We start from the raw sequence: 17824 nt of genomic DNA on the forward strand, positions 1-17824 counted from the left end.
GGGGGGGGGGGGTCAAGAGAGAGGGTGGGATAGGTATGCAGACGAGATGGAAAGCGCTTGACTGTTTTTCTGCTCGTTCCGTCCGGGATGGACGCATCAACACACCAAAGCTTCATCAGGCCTCCATTTTGGACCCGTTCCTATACTGCACCTTCAAATATTTGCATTCCAGCTGTCACCAATGTTTGTTTTATCACCTCCATACAACACCTGTACATATCGATAAGGTGCATATGCGAGGTTTCTTTTTTTTTAATTATTATTATAACAATCCAGAACTCTATAATAGAGTTACTTATAAACTGTCTGCGGGGATTGTTGTGTTATTTCCACAGACGATATTCCCATGAGTTTCATAAACTCGTTCTTGTAAAGTTTGTTGTGTGTAATATGCTGTTATGTCGTGAAATAAACCTGTTTGAAACAAACAGAACAGGGTGGTTTGATGCATATGGTGTGAAGGTATAGAGCGGGTGTGGCTACCACAGGATGCGCATGGGTGGAAAAATCAATTTCAAAAAAGTTGGGGGTTGCGGGGGTGGTGGCTTTCCTGTGTGTTTATTAAGATTTTCCAAAGTGTGTTATTTGAAAATTATTTGTCATCATGGTTGAAACGGCGGCAATTTTATTGACATTTATAATTTGATTGGATGGGATTTTATTATATTTTTAACATTTATGCAAGTATATTTGCATAAATAAACATAGAAAAAAGAAAAAATTACTATTGATAAAATGCACTGTCATGCAGCAGTAACAATGTGCATAGCTTTATTTAAAAAAAATAAAGTAAAAGTGAAAATGATAGGTTATGTGAAAGTAAAAGCATTCAGTATGCACCTGTTAAAGTGGGCACTGTTTGTATGATGTCACCAAAATGACTCAAACATCTGATTAGAAAGTCCTGAAGTATTAATTTAAGCATACAGTGAAGAAAAAAAAAAAAACACTGGAAAGTTTTAAAGACGTTGTAATTTTCCCCACTTTTTGGCAAAAATTGCATCAATGACTCCCCCAGGTGGCATAAGGTGGAATTACTCACTGCCCAACTAACTGGTTCCTGTCTCACAGATTGGATCCATTCATTCACTGTCAACATGTCTTACTCTGTCAAAATGTCTTATTGTCATTTGTTAGTATAATTATCTCACCAATAATTAAAAAAAGGAAAGATGTAAAATGCCAGACAAAATTAGCATCAGTACAGCCCCCCAAAAAATGGGTTATAGCTCCATCTAGTGGTTTCAAGGATCTGTTTACTCCACGCTTTATCAGAGCCGTAGCTCTTTATACAACACTGACATCTAGTGGTAATAGTGAGATTCACTTTGTCGTATCACATTTATACTGTACATATGTATTGTACTGGCTGTGCAGCAATAACCATCAGAAATGTTAGTGAACTCAAATAGAATAAAACTGCTTACCAGAAGTAACGCGACTCATGAGGTGCCATCTGCTTGCTATTTTATTTTATTTTATTTTATTTTATTTTATTTTATTTTATTTTATTTTATTTTATTTTATTTTATTTTATTTTATTTTATTTTATTTTATTTTATTTTTAATCCCAATGTATGTCGTGTAACTAATTATGGTGCTCATGAGTACTGTGTCATGGTGGTTTGCATGACTGCCTCACAGCTAGAAATGCTCTGTGATTGAATCTACGTTCAGTTTTCTACATGTCGTGGCTTTGTCAACATATATACAAGATATACCAAATTGTACCACAAGATGGCAGTGTTGGACGAAGATACTTACCACACAAATTCACACGCAAAAGAAACTTTTGGAGATGTGCTAAACCACTAAATCACTCTGCTGCTGCTGCTGCTGTTCATTCCATTTTTAAGTTGTTATTGTTGTTGTTCTTCAGTTAAAGACACTGTAGACAATTTTGAGTGATTTCTTTTTAAATACATTCAATATGTTTGAAGATAGGCGGTGAAAACATGCAAAGACTGAGAACGCTAGCTCACTAGACTGCTAGCCTGCCAACTCGCTAACGATTATTTTTGGGATACAGCGGCATCACTGCCAGCTACTGAAACATGACAATGAAAACAATCTTTTAAGAAAAGTTAACCATTGTACAATAATACTAAACAAAAGTTAAAAAAAATAAAATAAAAGCATGACTTTCGCCAATACGAAAACGAGGATGCGCCAGTTTTTACGCTGAGCTCACGTACACCTGTCTACGAAAATAGTCTTAAAGTAATTTATTACATTAATATTTATTTATTTTTTAAAGTAATTTATTACTGTATTTCAGTGTTGTTCATTTTAGTGGTACTTAGAGATCTAATGTAGTACTGTATAGAAGAACATTTTGGGATGGTACTTTGTTTAAAAAGTTTAAGAGGCACTATCATAAGCAAAAATCAGAAAAAAAATCATTATTAAACGATATTAGAAGCAAAAAAAAACAAAAAACTATCATAGGCAAAAAAAAAAAGCATTGAAATTGGGGGGGAAATCAGGAATCGTACATTCACATCAACGTGTAAAAATTGGTGCATTTTGTGGATTGCTGTTGAAGTGATTCATTTTTGAAAGAATAATAATTAAAGCCATTCTTAGAGCAATGATGATGTCACGCTTCTCACCGTGACAATAAGCGCTCGAGAGGGGACGAGGGGAGTTGCCGATTGATGACGGTGGTGACTGGGGGGGGGTCATGTCATATGGTGTGTGCGCGTGCGTGCATGCGTGCACGTGTGTTGGGGGAGGGGCTGTTTTCTTTCAATATCTCCTCTGAGCCAATAAGCAAGCACGAGCGCTGCTACTGCATGAATCCAATTATCACACACACACTCCTGCCAATGGCCACAATAGCCTTTGTGTGTGCACGCTGACCCTTTTTCTCAAGCCATACATACTCGTTTTAAGTCTAATGGAGTCCGTGAGGCGATATGTAGCCTTTCCTACATTTTACAACACGCTGTCTTTGTGTTTGTTCGGTCATTTTTGCTATTGTGAGTTGCATTTTGGCAACTACACGACTACAATGGAGAACATTTCATAAGAACTTGTATGACTTATTAGAATGACACAACAGTAGTCATGGTAAATAGAATATGTTGGATAGACTAATGCCATTGCAATGTTTGGTTGGTTCGTGATTAACACTGCACTTCATTCGCATATATTCTGCATAAAATTATTTGTATTATATTATTGCATACTATTTTTATTTAATATTTATTTATGTATTTATGACATTTTATATTGATTTAATTTTAAATTATCATTATTATTATTAGTTTATTCTTAAAGTCTTTCATTTACTTTTATATACTGATACAAATTGTTTTATTTATAATACTTACATTTGATACTTTGTTTAATAATATGACTTTGATACTATAAACTTATGTACGTACCATGCTTGTATTATATGTTATGTTTCTTTTAATGTCATCACCACCATCAGTACTATTAAAAAACATTTGTTCCTAAAGAGGCATGGAGCATCTGAGGCACTAGCTTCTACATTTGTGCCTTTGATCATATTTAAACTGCTGGAGTGGTTGTTTTCAGGACTAAGGATGTGTATTTAAATAAAAAGAATACAATTGCATCATATTTGTAAGGGACTCGCACTTGTGTAATATTTCATACTTCTGTTGCTTAATTTCCCTTCTGCAAACACTGTGCTGTAACGGAAAATGATCTTTAATAGTTTATGGGAGAATATTATTGTATTGATAACTTCCTTGCTAGCCTTGAAATATTGCTTTTCTAAAACTATTTTTAAGCTATGTCACTATTTTTTTCATAAAACTGTTCAAACTATCACTTTTCATTCAGTTTTCAGCATAAGAACAATGTGTCCCCAAAGCGAACAAAAAGAGGCTGCTGCCTCTTTAAGAGGAACCAGCCCCCCTCGCCCCCTCCTTCTCGCCGACCCAACTGTTTTATGCAAATGTGGCGTGCCGAGCGTGCCGCCGGCCAATCGGCGACGAGCTCCAACCGCGGGAGATCTAAATTTCGCGCGACGAACTTTGGCGCTAAAACGTCGGACTGAATGGAGAAGGGAGCCTGGTGACTTCGGGGCGGACTGGGTCACAATCTCACGCACAGAAGGGTGAAAAAAAAAAGAAAAGAAAAGAAAAAAAAAAAGCCGGAAGCACTCCGCCGAACCCTCGGTGGTCTTTTGTGCGAGCCTGTGGACATTTTTAAACACACTTTGGTGAACTTCTTGTACGTTTTAAGACATGTTTTGTGGATTGTGAGGAGTATTTGTGTACAGTTTTTTTTTTTAACAGGCGGTGTTCGCCCTTTTACTGACGTCACCACTCGGAACCAGCGCGTTGTTGTTTCTTCAATGTATACTTTGGGTGCCATTAGACTTTTGGACCTCGACTGAGGTCTAAATCTAAATGCTTTAATAATAATTATTTATTATTATCATTATTAGTAGTAGTAGTAGTATTGTATTTCTTTTGTGTTTGTTTGGTTGTTGGTTGTTTTGTTTTTGTTTTTGTTTTTTTAAACGGGTCCCCTTTGCGGTACAATGATGCGCCTGCCCAAAGGCGTCTCCCCGGCGTCGGGGCTTCCGTGCAGCCAACACAAGATGAAGCTCGTGGCCGGCGAGTTCTTCGGCACCGGCTTGTCCAGTCCGCCCCTGAGCACGGTACCGGTGGGTTACTTCAGCCAGATCTGCCCCAACACCGCCGCGGTGGAACAAAGGGCACACAGCCTCTACTCGACCCCCCACGGACCCGACCAGAAGCCCATCAGGTCGACCACCGGACGCCTGCCGGTAAGGAATCCAACAACAAACCCGGTTGTGTGTTTTTGTGTGCGAGTGTGGGTGGAATAATGTGCCACTGGTATGCATGTTTTAATCGCTTGTTGACGTGGGAAGACACAATAGAGTCAGTCAAACGTATTCGAGACAATACATAACAGAAAATAATTACAGTAAATTTGGAAATGGTGTTGTTCATATTGGGTGAATCAGGACAATAATGTTTGGGGTTTGTTGGCTCCATATGGAACTATAAGACACGTTGATACCACAATTCCAGATACATACTAACTAACTGTAGCTATCTGATAGTTGTAACTGATAAATGATTTTGATTCAATATCATTCATATAAAAATGATATTTTGTTATTCGCTGAAATGGTACTAAAATATCCATATTGTGCAATACTAACTTTCCTAATGCAGGACAAAGTTTTGACATTGTAATTTTGTTTGCCAAACAATTTGGTGGTTGACTTTTAGACAAAAGTTATTATTAGTGTTTGGTCAAACTAGTCTAACACATCCCGACTGAAATATCGATTATATGATACCAGCTGTATGATAATGGAATCACTTCCCAAGTAAGAATGTTGATAGTTGGACTTTTTTAAAAAGCTAATAATAGTCATTTGTAAGAATGTGCCGCTGTATTGGTGTACTTTATCGGTGCTCGTAAAAATTCTCCAATAACCGTAAGCGCCATTTCAGCTGTGTGTTTGTGTAGATATGTTATTGAGACTGCAAATTCTGATTGGTAATATAGATGAGGGAGTCACCGGGCGGCGATGGAGGTGGCCGTCCTGCGAGTTGCCGTGGCGACCCACCGATTAATTCTGAATGTAAAATGTAGTTTCATTTAGTTATCATTTCTTTTAAAAGCATTCTCGTCTTTATTTTACTTTGGTAATTATTTTAGTTTTGTTGTTTTGTTGACTTTAATAAAAAATAATCTGTAGTAATTTACTGTCAGCGAAACCAGACTTGCTATCATATCGGTCAGAAAATATATCTGACATCGTCCATGCACCCGTCGCCATCGTTTCACTTTTTGTCCTTTTTTAGTGATGACACTCGAATGGCAGCTGCCCCACTTGCCTGCCTTTGTAACCTGTTCACCACAGGAGGGAAGGCGCAGGGTCAAAAGGTCATAATAGACAACTGGTGTGACAGACACAACTCAAGTGCGAAATAAAGTCCGATGTGAACTGTTTTACTCCCCGTACCAGCTGTTGTTTGCCAAATTGGGCCAAAGCTGTAAAGATTTAAGGGGGTGACACGATGGTTGCGTCCAAATCTCGTGGTGACCCACCCCTCACACTCGGGCTTGTCATCGCTATTAGGCGCCGCAAGAGGATTAGCGTCGTCTAAGTACAGCGAGGGGGCCACCTGCCCTTACAGATGATGCTTTCAGGTGTTCTATGCATGATGCAACCAGCAGATTATGTTTATTTTTATGGAATATGACTCTGTTTCTGGCATGGAACACCACATAAGTTATCTGTGGTCCAGGGGACTGCAAGTTGTGCACCCCTGAACTAGCTGACTGACTTGATTGTACTGCCATCAGAAGCGGGCAGCGGGTTGCTGATAAGGCCGCAATAGACTTGGAGTGTTTTTGCACTGATAGCAGTCTTTACCTCCCTCCCACATGTGTGTGTACTGTATATGGTATGTGGAATGCGAAAGTATGTGTCCATGGCATGTTATGTATAAAATTGTTAATTAGATCTGAAAGAGGGAAAAAAACGATTAGTATGTCATCGGGATTATTGTGAACAAAATGCTGATGGTGGTTATTCTTGTCACAATATTGTTAAAATTGGCAGAATATGTTAACAACAAAAAAAAGCCATAAATCATTCCACACAGTTTTTTTTCCTTTTGAAGCTATATATGGTAATATTGAGCCCATATTGCGCACTCCTACTACAGTGAACCCCTTCTGTCAATAAATGACATCCAGCCAAAAAGATTTTGCAATTGCCTTTAGAATTGATATGCAATGATTAATTGACAACTAATCAATCAAATATATTGTAAAGTAATCTGCAATTATTTTTGATGACAATTAATCTTTTACTGACCTAAAATTGTCCGAATACTCAGAATTTCAGCTCCTCGACAGTATGTTATCTCAGATATTTATAATCCGCTACGAAAGTGGACAGACCTCTATAAACACCGTTTACTTTGGGAAACAATGATCAATATTATTGCCCATTTTATGAACCAAACCAGTAACAGTATCATTAATAAAGTGTTAGTAATAAGTAAAATAAGTGTTAATACAGTTTCTGCACTGTCAGTTTGAAAATAAATCATTAAATATGTCGATTTATCGATGATTGAAATAGTCGTTAGTTGCATTTAGGCATGTGCTGAATTTAGAATCAAATCTAATACTCTATTCTACAATCTAATGGTCAGACAGTATTAATGTGAGCAAAAATATCACAGTATTAAAATTACTGTTCTAGAATAACCTTGTTTGTTTTTGTTGTTTGTTTTGTCGTTTTATATTTGGGTAAATAAAGACAGCATTTTTTCCCATTGATCACAATCTTATTTAATTCTTAAACAAAATATAGACGTATTTGGTACAAATGAATACATAAACAAACAAACAAAGATTTATTTAAATTATTCTGTTTTAATTCTTATTAGTAACTCACAGTGGTGAACTATATTTAGGACAGACTCATTTTGTACTTGGGGCTAAATAGTACCTGCTGGCACTTTATTTATTTATTTATTTATTTATTGGGGGGGTTATGCACATCGTGTTTAAAGGTGTAATCTTGTGCAAATCCGTAATATTGTAAGAGAGAATATTCGGTTGAAAAATGTCTTTTATTATGTGACGGGAGACACACAAGCATAGCTTCTTTTTTTCCCCCACTGCTGTGATTGTTGCAACATAGTCCATTGTTCAATTCCTCTTTGGCTTGTCGCCCTCATGTGACACGGCGACTTGACCACAGCGCGCGGAATCTTCCAAGTCACCGTATTTAACTTAACGGCGAGTTTGAAAGCAAAATGGCGCTTCATTCATAGAGAAAGTAAAAGGACGTAGTCGAGTTTAGTGTGTCAAAGTGTGACTAAAGTTCCACTTTAATCACCCTCGTTGTAGTAAAAGGCAATCTCTTTAGTGCCCTGTTGATAGTGGCGCCGATGTATTAAAAACCTCCTCCGTGCGAAGTCCGCCATGTTCTTTTTCACTTTCACATTTGACACTTGAAATTGAATGGAACAGACACACAAAAGCCACTCAATCAAAAAGGTTTATGAGGCGAGTTGAACATGTAGTTAAGCCCCGGCGAAAGCTAAAAACAAGCACAAAATGGCAGATCCGCCAGACTCTTTTCTTGTCGTTGGCAACGCAACCATTATTGTCCTTATACTATGACTACAAGGGTGTGGTAGTCAGGTGGGGGTTTGTGTACTAAAGAGTCGTTCTTTTGCGAGCTTACTGTAACTTGCCTTTGGCTCGGATGGAATCTGGAGTCGTATACAAGCCTGACAGGAAAGGTTTGCTGCCGGTGCTGGCAATGTTTTTTTATCACGTGACACCAGAGATTCTGCGGCAATCAGGCGGACGGATGACCTCAGGGTGTCACGTGACTGCTCGGGCGTAACGGCGCCGGCAGGCGGCAAGACGTGAGCGCTGTGATACTTGCAGATAAAGACGACGAGAAGAGTTTGCTCTTTTTTCTCAATCGACTTCTGACTCGTCACACAGTACATATGAGCTAAACTCCCCCCGTCCGTGTGTCATATTTAATAAAGGAGATGTCTTAAATTGTCACTTTTTAAACGTGTAGATCCCCGTGTGTAAACCAAGCTTTCATGTATTATATAAAAGTACTACGGACTGTAAGGAATCCACGTGCTGGAATGCACTGGGAAAAAATCCCTTGCACACACGGTCGACCTCCACCCTGAGGCCAAACAGCTACTGGCTAAAATAACGCAAGTCAAAAGCACCCAAACTTATTAACTATATGCTTGGATGTGTTGAACTTGACATTTAATGTTTTAAGTAACATTTTCTCAGTCTCGCCTGTCTCACAAGAGACCTGAACCTTTTTATTATTATTATTATTATTATTATTATTATTATTATTATTATTATTATTATTATTATCATCATTATTATTATTTAATGTATTTTTATCAATTTATTTATTTATTTTTTAATTGTAGAGGGGGGGGTAAAATTCCAAGGAAAAAAAATCTCACAAATTTATGAAAAAGTACTCAAATATTTGTGACATTATAAAGTGGCAAATTTGTGAGAAAAATTCACAAACTTACAAGAAATGTTCAAATACTTGTGACATTATAGTGGCAAATTTGTAGGGGGAAAAAAAGCACAAATTTACGAGAAGAAAATGCATTATAAAGTGAAGAAATTTGTGAGAAAAACTCACAAATTTACTTGAAATAAACTAACATATTTTGGAGAAAAAAAACTCATACTTGCAAGAAAGAAAAACTCACAAATTTACAAGAAATGTTCAAATATTTGTGACATTGTAGTGGCAAATTTGTAGGAAAAAAACCCTCAAATTTACGAGAAATAAACTAGCAGATTTGCAAGGAAAAAAAACTCACAAATTTACAAGAAGAAAATGCATTATAAAGTGAATACATTTGTGAGAAAAAAAACCTCACAAATTTACTAGAAATAAACTAACAGATTTGCGGGGAAAAAAAACTCACAAATTTACAAGAAGAAAATACTCACAAATAAAATAAACTCACAAATTTATGAAAAAGTACTCAAATATTTATGACATTATAAAGTGGCAAATTTGTGAGAAAAACTCACAAATTTACGAGAAATAAACTAGCAGATTTGCGAGAAAAAACTCAGAAATTTACAAGAAGAAAATGCTCAAATATTTGTGACATTATAGTGACAAATTTGTCAGAAAAAAACTCAAAACAAATTTACGAGAAATAAACTAGTAGATTTGCAAGAAAAAAAAAACTGAGACAGGCTACTTGCGAGAAATTACGAGAAAAAAACTCACAAATTTACGAGAAGAAAATTCTCAAATATTTTGGACATTATAAAGTGGCAAATATGTGAAAAAAAAACTCAGATACTTGCGAGAAATTGCGAGTTTATTTCTCGTGATTCTGTGAGATTTTTTTCTTGCAAATTTGTCACTTTAAAATTTAAAGGTTTTTTTTTCTTGTAAATTTGAGGGGGGTTTTTTTTCTCAGAATATTACCTTCCTCTAAAATAAAAAAAAAAAATATATATATATATATATATATATATATATATATATATATATATATATTTTATACGTGGCCCTAATTTGCTATTGTAATTTTGAAATGGTGCTAAAGCAGAATTTTTATTTTATTTTATTTTTATTTATTTTTTGGGCATATTGTCCTGGCAAGATGCAGTTTCTACAGATGCCACAAAAATGCTGAGAAAGCACTACTTGCATCTTAGTAAAACTTTTTTTTTTCTTTTTTTTTCTTTTTTTTTACTTAAAGCTCTCATAATAAATGTCTTTGATTAGCTCATTGTGAAACTATATATTAACAGCCAGCATTTTGTTTTAAAGTTTCTTGTCCTTTATGTGTCTTATTTTTTACTGCATTAGTGCACATGCTCACTTCACATTCTGTATAGCTCCAGATGTCGCTGGCTAACAGGTGGACATGTCGCGCTTTAGCACGCTAGCACAATGGCGGCTTTCACGTCCAATACGATTCGCCACATTTCGCGTCCCGGAGATTGCCAGCTGTCTCGGATAATTAGCAACAAGTATCTTCTTGGGCATAGCGGAGGAGCGTAGAGTTGCCAAGTTTGTACACAGAAGCTAGAACAGCACAAGGTGAGATGCTAAACGTTGGCAGGCAGCGTGTGGCGTCGTCGCCTCCAGTAGTCTGTGGGACGTGTTCCAAAAAAAAGCCCAAGTTTACTGTTGGGCGGAACCGTTTGTTGCCCCAGAGCGTCATTTTGGCCTTCTATCAAAGAATGTTCCAAACACACTTTCAAGGTTAGCGTCTTCGTGCAATACCAATGGGTCGACCTGTCTTGCAGGTTTGATTGCTACAGTGCTGCTTCCCAACCATTTATTGAGCCAAGGCACACATTTTAGACAAATGTCACGCCACACCATCCAACAAGAATCTCACAGAAAGTATCAATGGACATGTGTGACGTTTAATGCATGCATTGCTAACATTTAAGAAAAAAAGACATATTTGTACTTAATTTAATTTAATTATTTTTATTAGACAAGGCTATGGCCTCACTAAATGAAGCTTCTCCCTTCACTTCAATATAATCCCCAGGCACCAAGTTGCCATAAGATGGCGCCATAGCAATATTTTTATATTAGACAAGGCTTTGTCCAGAGCACAAAAAAGCGTGAGGTGAGTTTTCCTAAAACTGAGGATAGATTCCCCTAAAAAACAGCACATGGTAACTTTTTTTTCATTTTTTTTTTAAGCTTTTTTTTCATCATAAAATTGAGAATTTATTCTTGTAACGTTGCAAAAAAAATCTCTATACCTTACAAATGTTATAACATTACCCTTTTATTCTAACATTATTTTGTTTCATTTTTATTTAATGTTGCAATTTTTGTCCCACAAAAAAACAAACTTTTCTTTCAGTCATAACCCTTTTTTCCCATAACCCGATGACAGTCCCCAGGAAAACTTATTTTTTTCTTTTTTTCTTATACTTACTGATTTCTCTTGTCATGAAAAATATTGTTATAAGTAAGACTTTTTCTCAATTTTACAATTTTTTTCTTGTAACTTAAGACTTTATTTTTATAGGAAGAGTGTGATTTGATTTTAGGGAAGAAGAAAAAAATTCTCCCCCCGCTGATAATGAGAAGAATGTTTCATGCAGTTGGGCCACTTTTCTGGAACAAAAACTTCATTATGAATTTTATATATATATATTTTTGTGTGTAACATTGAGACTTCATTCTAAAGGGAGAAACATTTCATTTGACAAACCTTTCTTGTAGCATTATGACTTCATACACGTTGTTGTTTTTGTTCAAGTTGATATTTGATGTAATCCCCTTTATGGTGCTGTGTTGCTGCAATGTGTTAAACTGTAAGAAGAAATCTGTATGGGAGGGCTCTTCGGGGGAGGGTCGACTCTACTGAGGACTTGTGGCGTTGTGCAGGCGGCGGGTTGAGCTGATTAAACTCCCCGCGGTCTCTTCCGCCTCCCTGTCCAAGCAGCCCCTCTTGAATTGCTTGGTAAAGTGTGAGTGGATGCTTTGTTTCTGCACTTGAGGGCTGTTGGCACATTTATGACGGGCCTCACTTGCCCTGCATGGTGACACGCTTATGATTTAGCGCTGAACTTGTGCTTATTCAAAGTCAGTGGGGGTTAAAATACAGGAAGGCCCTTACCACGTTGTACACTGTAGACTTTTGTTTTGTATATTCTTATGTGTATGCTAAAATCACCTCGTCTTTCTTCAGGCTAAAAGGAAGTTGGATCTTGAAGACCCAGTTTTCCTCCCCGAGTTCCGCACCCCAAAAGGCAAAGGCGGCATTGCGGCAAGTCCAAGAAGTAAGAACACAACTTCAAATGAACAATTTCAATTTTCCTTGTAAGGTGCTACAGATTATTTGCTTTTTAGCTCCAAAGTCGCCAGGCGAGCGAACGAGGTACGACACCTCGCTGGGCCTGCTGACCAAGAAGTTCGTGGGCCTCATTGCTGAGTCCCCCGATGGCGTCCTGGACCTGAACTGGGCCACGGAGGTCCTGGAGGTCCAAAAGAGGAGGATCTATGACATCACCAATGTCCTGGAGGGAGTCCAGCTCATCCGGAAAAAGTCAAAGAACAACATCCAGTGGCTGTAAGTTAAGGATTTCTTTTTTTCCCCTCAATATTGTAGTGGCAATTATTTTTTATCAAAGTCCTCGTCCCATGTAGTTTTAACAACCACGAGCAGTAAAATAATATTTATTGCTATAAACAATGTCAGATTTATTTTATCTTTATCTTGAACAAGGACAATTTTTTTTTTTTTAGTTTTCACCTTTTAAAAAGTCCCAGTTTACCCATAATTCCACATTTTCCACCAAAAAAAAAATGAAACGTACTGTAGCAGTTCTTCGTCGCCCCCTACTGCTTAGGAGTGTGTCTAGCCAGCATTCGGAGCCCTTCAAAATTAAATTGGGGACAATTTTCTAAAATGCGTCATGAACCAGTATTCAAGTTGTAATTTTCAAATTAAAAAAAATTCCCAGTTTTCCCATAATTTCACATTTACCCAAAAAGACGAGAAAAAAAATAAACGTTCAAGTGAATAAGACATTCAACAAAAACATTCCTCTCATATTTCAGATTTATATTTGAAACTTTTCAGTTCATTCAGACCTTGGAAACTGAAGTCAAATAGTAAAATAATTATCATGCATTTTCCACATCAAAATTAAAGTTAATGCAGACATTTCACATATGTTGACCTCCTCCATTCGCACATGCCCCTCCAACTTCAAACCGATTCAGTACATATGACTATGTAGCCATTTTATTTATCTCATTCCCAAAATTTCCGCATTTTCACAATAATAATGTCTTGACTGATTCAAAGCATTCCAACTTGAAACTGTTCATCGCATGGAACTATTTTCATATCTCCAAAATGCTCATATTTTCACTCCCCCAAAAAAGTCAAGAGATATTATATGTGACATAAACGGGCCTCATATTCTATATTTGAACAATTCAATTATTTCACCGTGTCAGGTCAGCTCTTTAGCATTCACATGCAATTTCTACTGAAATTGCATTTTGAAATTGATAAGGGGCGAGTTAGCGTGTGCTGTTGTGACTGATGCTTTCAATGAGGCATGTTTTTTTTTGCAACTTCCACAGTATTTTTTGTCGTGGAAACAACTCCAATTTTTGTTGTTCTCTCAGGGTGGGAAATGTGTTCGAAGGCGGCCCCGGCGGAGGAGACAAGGCCCGAGTGGTGCAGAAAGAGCTCGGAGACCTGGAGCGAGCCGAGCGATCGCTGGACGAGCTCATCCGCTCCAGCAGCGCGAAACTCAAACAGCTCACCGAGCACAAAGACAACCAAAAATATCCTTCACGTCATGACAAAACTTTTGAGTATCTTCTTTTGGTTACCGTTTGCCCACTTTAACTCGACATCTGCACGCTGGGCTACGTGACGTATCAAGACATCCGCTCCATCGGCAGCTTCCGAGAGGAGACGGTGATCGCCGTCAAAGCCCCCACCGAGACCAAGTTGCAGGTGCCCGACACGGCGGCGGTGAGGACGCGTCTTTTGTTGTCATTTTAGTGATGAATATATTCAAAAGAAGGGGAGAATATCGATGTGAACGTTCTTCAGTCTTGTTTTCATGTCTGTTGTGTTGAGAATATGGGTAAATTAAATTTTGGGCTAAAAAATAAAATAATCACTTCGGTACCCACAGATTTGCATATTTGAGGGTCTCCCCCAATCCCCCACCCCCCATATTTATTTTTATTTTTATTTTTTTCTACCATACATACACCCATTATTTCCATCCCTGGAAACTGCATATTGACTATTCATCAAGATTTTTGAATACTTTTTTGGGTTTAACCTTTTTTTTTTTTTTTTTTTTTTGTAATTGTTTATTATTATTATTATTACTATGATTATTATTTACTTTTTTTGACTCATTCACTCCCAGCCATTTTCACAGAAGCAATACCCATCATTCCCTTTTGCTGGGTTTTGACAGATTTTGCAAGGCTCACAAATTGCATTGTATTGCTATAAAAAACATGCCACCTACCCCAAAAAAAAAAGATTAAAATATCTTCTTTCATCAGGAAAAAAAGTATATTATATGTTTCCATTTACAGCAATTAGCATATGAATATACATAAGTTCCATCATTCGTCACAAATCTATTTAGAATTTTGAGCAATTTGAGCTTTTTTTCAACATGGCCCTGGTTGAGCTCTTATACTCTGCTGCCACCTGCTGGCCGTTTAAGTAATAACCGTTCTTTACAGTTGAGAGGTTGCATCAAAGCCTTCTGTATGCTCTAGCATAAAAAAAAACAAAAAACAAAAACGCATAAATACGTCTTTGGGACACTGAAAACATTTGAAATAGAACGTATTTATACGTTTTTGCACTTCACTAAAAGTCCGTACGTCCGCCCATTTTCCAAACCGCTTATTATGAAAATCCATGTCCCACTGTGTACTTCCTTGATACTGATTATTTATATATTTATATCGTATTGTTTATAGATATTTTCCCAAAAAATATCAATCTATTTATTTATCTATTTATTTATTTATTGCCAGGGCTCATTACAGATCTATCTGAAGAGTAAGAATGGTCCCATCGAAGTGTACCTGTGTCCGGACGAGTGCTTAGAAGACACCAGTTCGGTTAAAAGCTCGGTCACACCAGAAAAGCCCACCGCAACGCCAGTGAGCCTCAGCAGCGTCAAAGAAGAGCCTGTTGAAGGTAAGTTGGGACTTTTTTTTTTTTTTCCCTGGTTCAGGGTTAGACTTATCTTGGGTTTCAAGTTAGGCTCAGTTACACGTTTAACTCATTCAGTGACCAGGCTTGCAACTCAAAACACTTACTCTATATCGCTAATTATCGTACCCCATTACAATAAATGGAAATGTAGTTTCCAGCCACATAAAACTGAAGCGAAAAGAAAAATAGCACTCTGTGTTTTAGTCCATAAAAAAACAGTAATAACATGGAGAATGTAAACAGTCATGTTGATTGCGATTCAGTCAATTGTCGCGCCTTCTGATGTGACTCCCTTGGCCACCAGGGGTCAGCATTATACAGGTGTTTGGTTCAACACAAAGCGGACAAGATCACAACTACTTTTTTAAAATCTGCAGTAGTATTGCTCATTTTTTTTGGGCAATATTTTCCTGTATTATGTTACATATTTCTGTGCCATTTGAGTTGAAATACGTATGACAAATCAAGATACTAATCCAGATTAAACGTCAGATTCCTAAATATTGATCCACTTGCCACATTCCCCATACAACATTTTAGATTTTTTTTCATTTTTTTTTTTCATTATTCCACCAAAACAAACGCAGCGAGCATGTCCACAGCGGCTGCGCCGAACTCCTCTTCCTCATCTTCCTCTTCTCTGCTGGACGTGGAGCGTCTGCTGGGTTTGCCCCCCAGCTTGCTGCAGATGACCGAGGACCAGCTACCCGGCGCGTCCTTCCCCGCCGACCCCAGCGAAGGCGGCGGCTCCCCCTTCGTCAGCTTCTCCCCGCATCTGGACCACAGCGACTACCTGTGGAGCCTGGAGAACGGCGAGGGCGTGTCCGACTTCTTCAACTCGTACGACCTCAACGATCTTTTGTAAAGGTGATGTGACATTTGGGAAAGGGGGAAATAATGAAGCCCCTCCCCTTCAAAAAATGTTGTGGAGATGAGTTGATTCGTTTGTGGGTTAGTCCTGATAACAATCGAGCAAAAGGTTATAAAAAGAAATGTACATTTCAAGGAAAAATCAATACATTAGGTACACGTCTAAGATTCGGCTAGGGAACCATTTCAGTTTTTAAAATCATCTGTGGTGGTCATATTAAATTTCTAGTAAATGTTACTATTAAGTAACATGAGGATTTGTAGGTTATTGACACTTAAAAAAATTTTTTTTGTAAATCCTATGAAATTTAATTTGTGATTTTTAACTTGCTAACCATATATGGACTATAGGTGATGCCAAAATTAAATATAAAGCCAATTAAAAGAAGAAAATTTGACTGAAAATGAAAACGTGTTAAAAAAAAACTAACTATATAACTATTAACTACTAACTATTTAAATTGTTTGAAATTAAAGATCTTATTGAAACATAACTTTTGCATTTAAAAAAAAATAAAATGTCTTTTTTTCAACAGAAAAAAAGACATTTAATGAGTATTTCTCATATTTCCATTTTTAATTAGTGAATGGACAATTTAAAAATTATTTCACACTTTAATTTGGTTGGCTTTATTGTGTTTATTTTTATTTAATTTTGGCGTCAAAACACCACTGCTGTTGTTTAATATTATCAAAAATACGTCCTCAAAGGATCTCAATCAATCACTCCATATAGGTACCAAATCAGAGAGCGGATAATTATAGCGCGTTTAACTCAGGAATTATATCTCGCCCTTTGATTTGCCCCAAAAAGTCTTGCCCGTCTTTGGCCTGCAGGGGGCAGCATTGTTTTTGCTTTAATTGCCCTTTGCAAAGCTTTACAGGTTTGAATCACTGGAAAGCTAAAGCCATCGTACAGCACTGAACACTCCAAAAAGAAAACAAAAAAACAGGTCATCTCCAATCATTTGTTCGCAATGTGAATTATTTTCAAACTCGTATTTGGAAGGTGCTCAAGTCTAATTAATGCCAAGCCAATAATAAAAGAGGATCAGTCACTCGTTTATTTGGAAGCTTTGGTTCCAAATGAGCTTGCAATGCATGTGGAGTAACTAATGCACAATTGCTATTGTATTTCTAAGGAAGCCGTTTTATGCTCCTTTGCATTCAAATGTGTGTTTATCTGCCTGCACTTATCTGTAAACGTAATATTTCATATGATATGATGCTATTGTTTGGGCTTTTAGAAATAAGCTAAGTGTCCTGTCCTAACAAAACTTGAAATTGTGTGTTTGGGTGTGATATATTTTTATTTTTTATATTTTGCCAGCATGGGAAATAGGTCTTATACAATGTGTGCCAGAGTGATTTTGTTTTATTTGAATTTTTTACTATGTAGATTCAGAGAATTTGTAGTAATTTCAATCAGCATTATTATTTTTGTTTCTGGTATTTGTACATAGGTGATTTTGTATTTATACCTATTTTTGCTGATTTGTTTTCATACACTTTTTTTTTTTTTGTATGACATGCAGCACTTAATATTTTTGTAATATTGTGTGTTTGTTGAAAACATGAAAATAAATAATGAAGCCATCACTCCTTGTAGTTAATGTTGCCAAACACGGTGTCACATCTTTTGTTTATGTACAGTCCTTCCTATTTTAGGGCGGGGGGATGCT

The 17824-nt window shown here is 37.0% G+C and overlaps 1 protein-coding gene across 1 annotated transcript; it reads left to right on the plus strand.

The window, feature by feature from the left end:
* The first annotated feature begins 2751 nt into the window (after positions 1-2751).
* On the plus strand, positions 2752-17750 carry LOC144031493 (transcription factor E2F2-like). Its single transcript, XM_077538713.1, has 7 exons — positions 2752-4771; positions 12246-12336; positions 12407-12626; positions 13697-13858; positions 13937-14051; positions 15089-15254; positions 15860-17750. The coding sequence occupies exons 1-7, from the start codon at positions 4523-4525 to the stop codon at positions 16135-16137; spliced, it is 1281 nt and encodes a 426-aa protein (XP_077394839.1). The 5' UTR covers positions 2752-4522; the 3' UTR covers positions 16138-17750.
* Positions 17751-17824: the final 74 nt, after the last annotated feature.

The sequence above is a fragment of the Festucalex cinctus genome, chromosome 12 (assembly GCF_051991245.1).
Source record: "Festucalex cinctus isolate MCC-2025b chromosome 12, RoL_Fcin_1.0, whole genome shotgun sequence".
NCBI classification, from domain to species: Eukaryota; Metazoa; Chordata; class Actinopteri; order Syngnathiformes; family Syngnathidae; genus Festucalex; species Festucalex cinctus.

Excerpts from the sequence above, each read along its gene's own strand:
- LOC144031493 (XM_077538713.1), top strand. The coding sequence starts at position 4,523 with ATGATGCGCCTGCCCAAAGGCGTCTCCCCGGCGTCGGGGCTTCCGTGC. Across the intron at positions 12,337-12,406 it reads CATTGCGGCAAGTCCAAGAA|CTCCAAAGTCGCCAGGCGAG; the intron begins GTAAGAACACAA and ends TTTGCTTTTTAG. Across the intron at positions 13,859-13,936 it reads GAGCACAAAGACAACCAAAA|GCTGGGCTACGTGACGTATC; the intron begins ATATCCTTCACG and ends CGACATCTGCAC.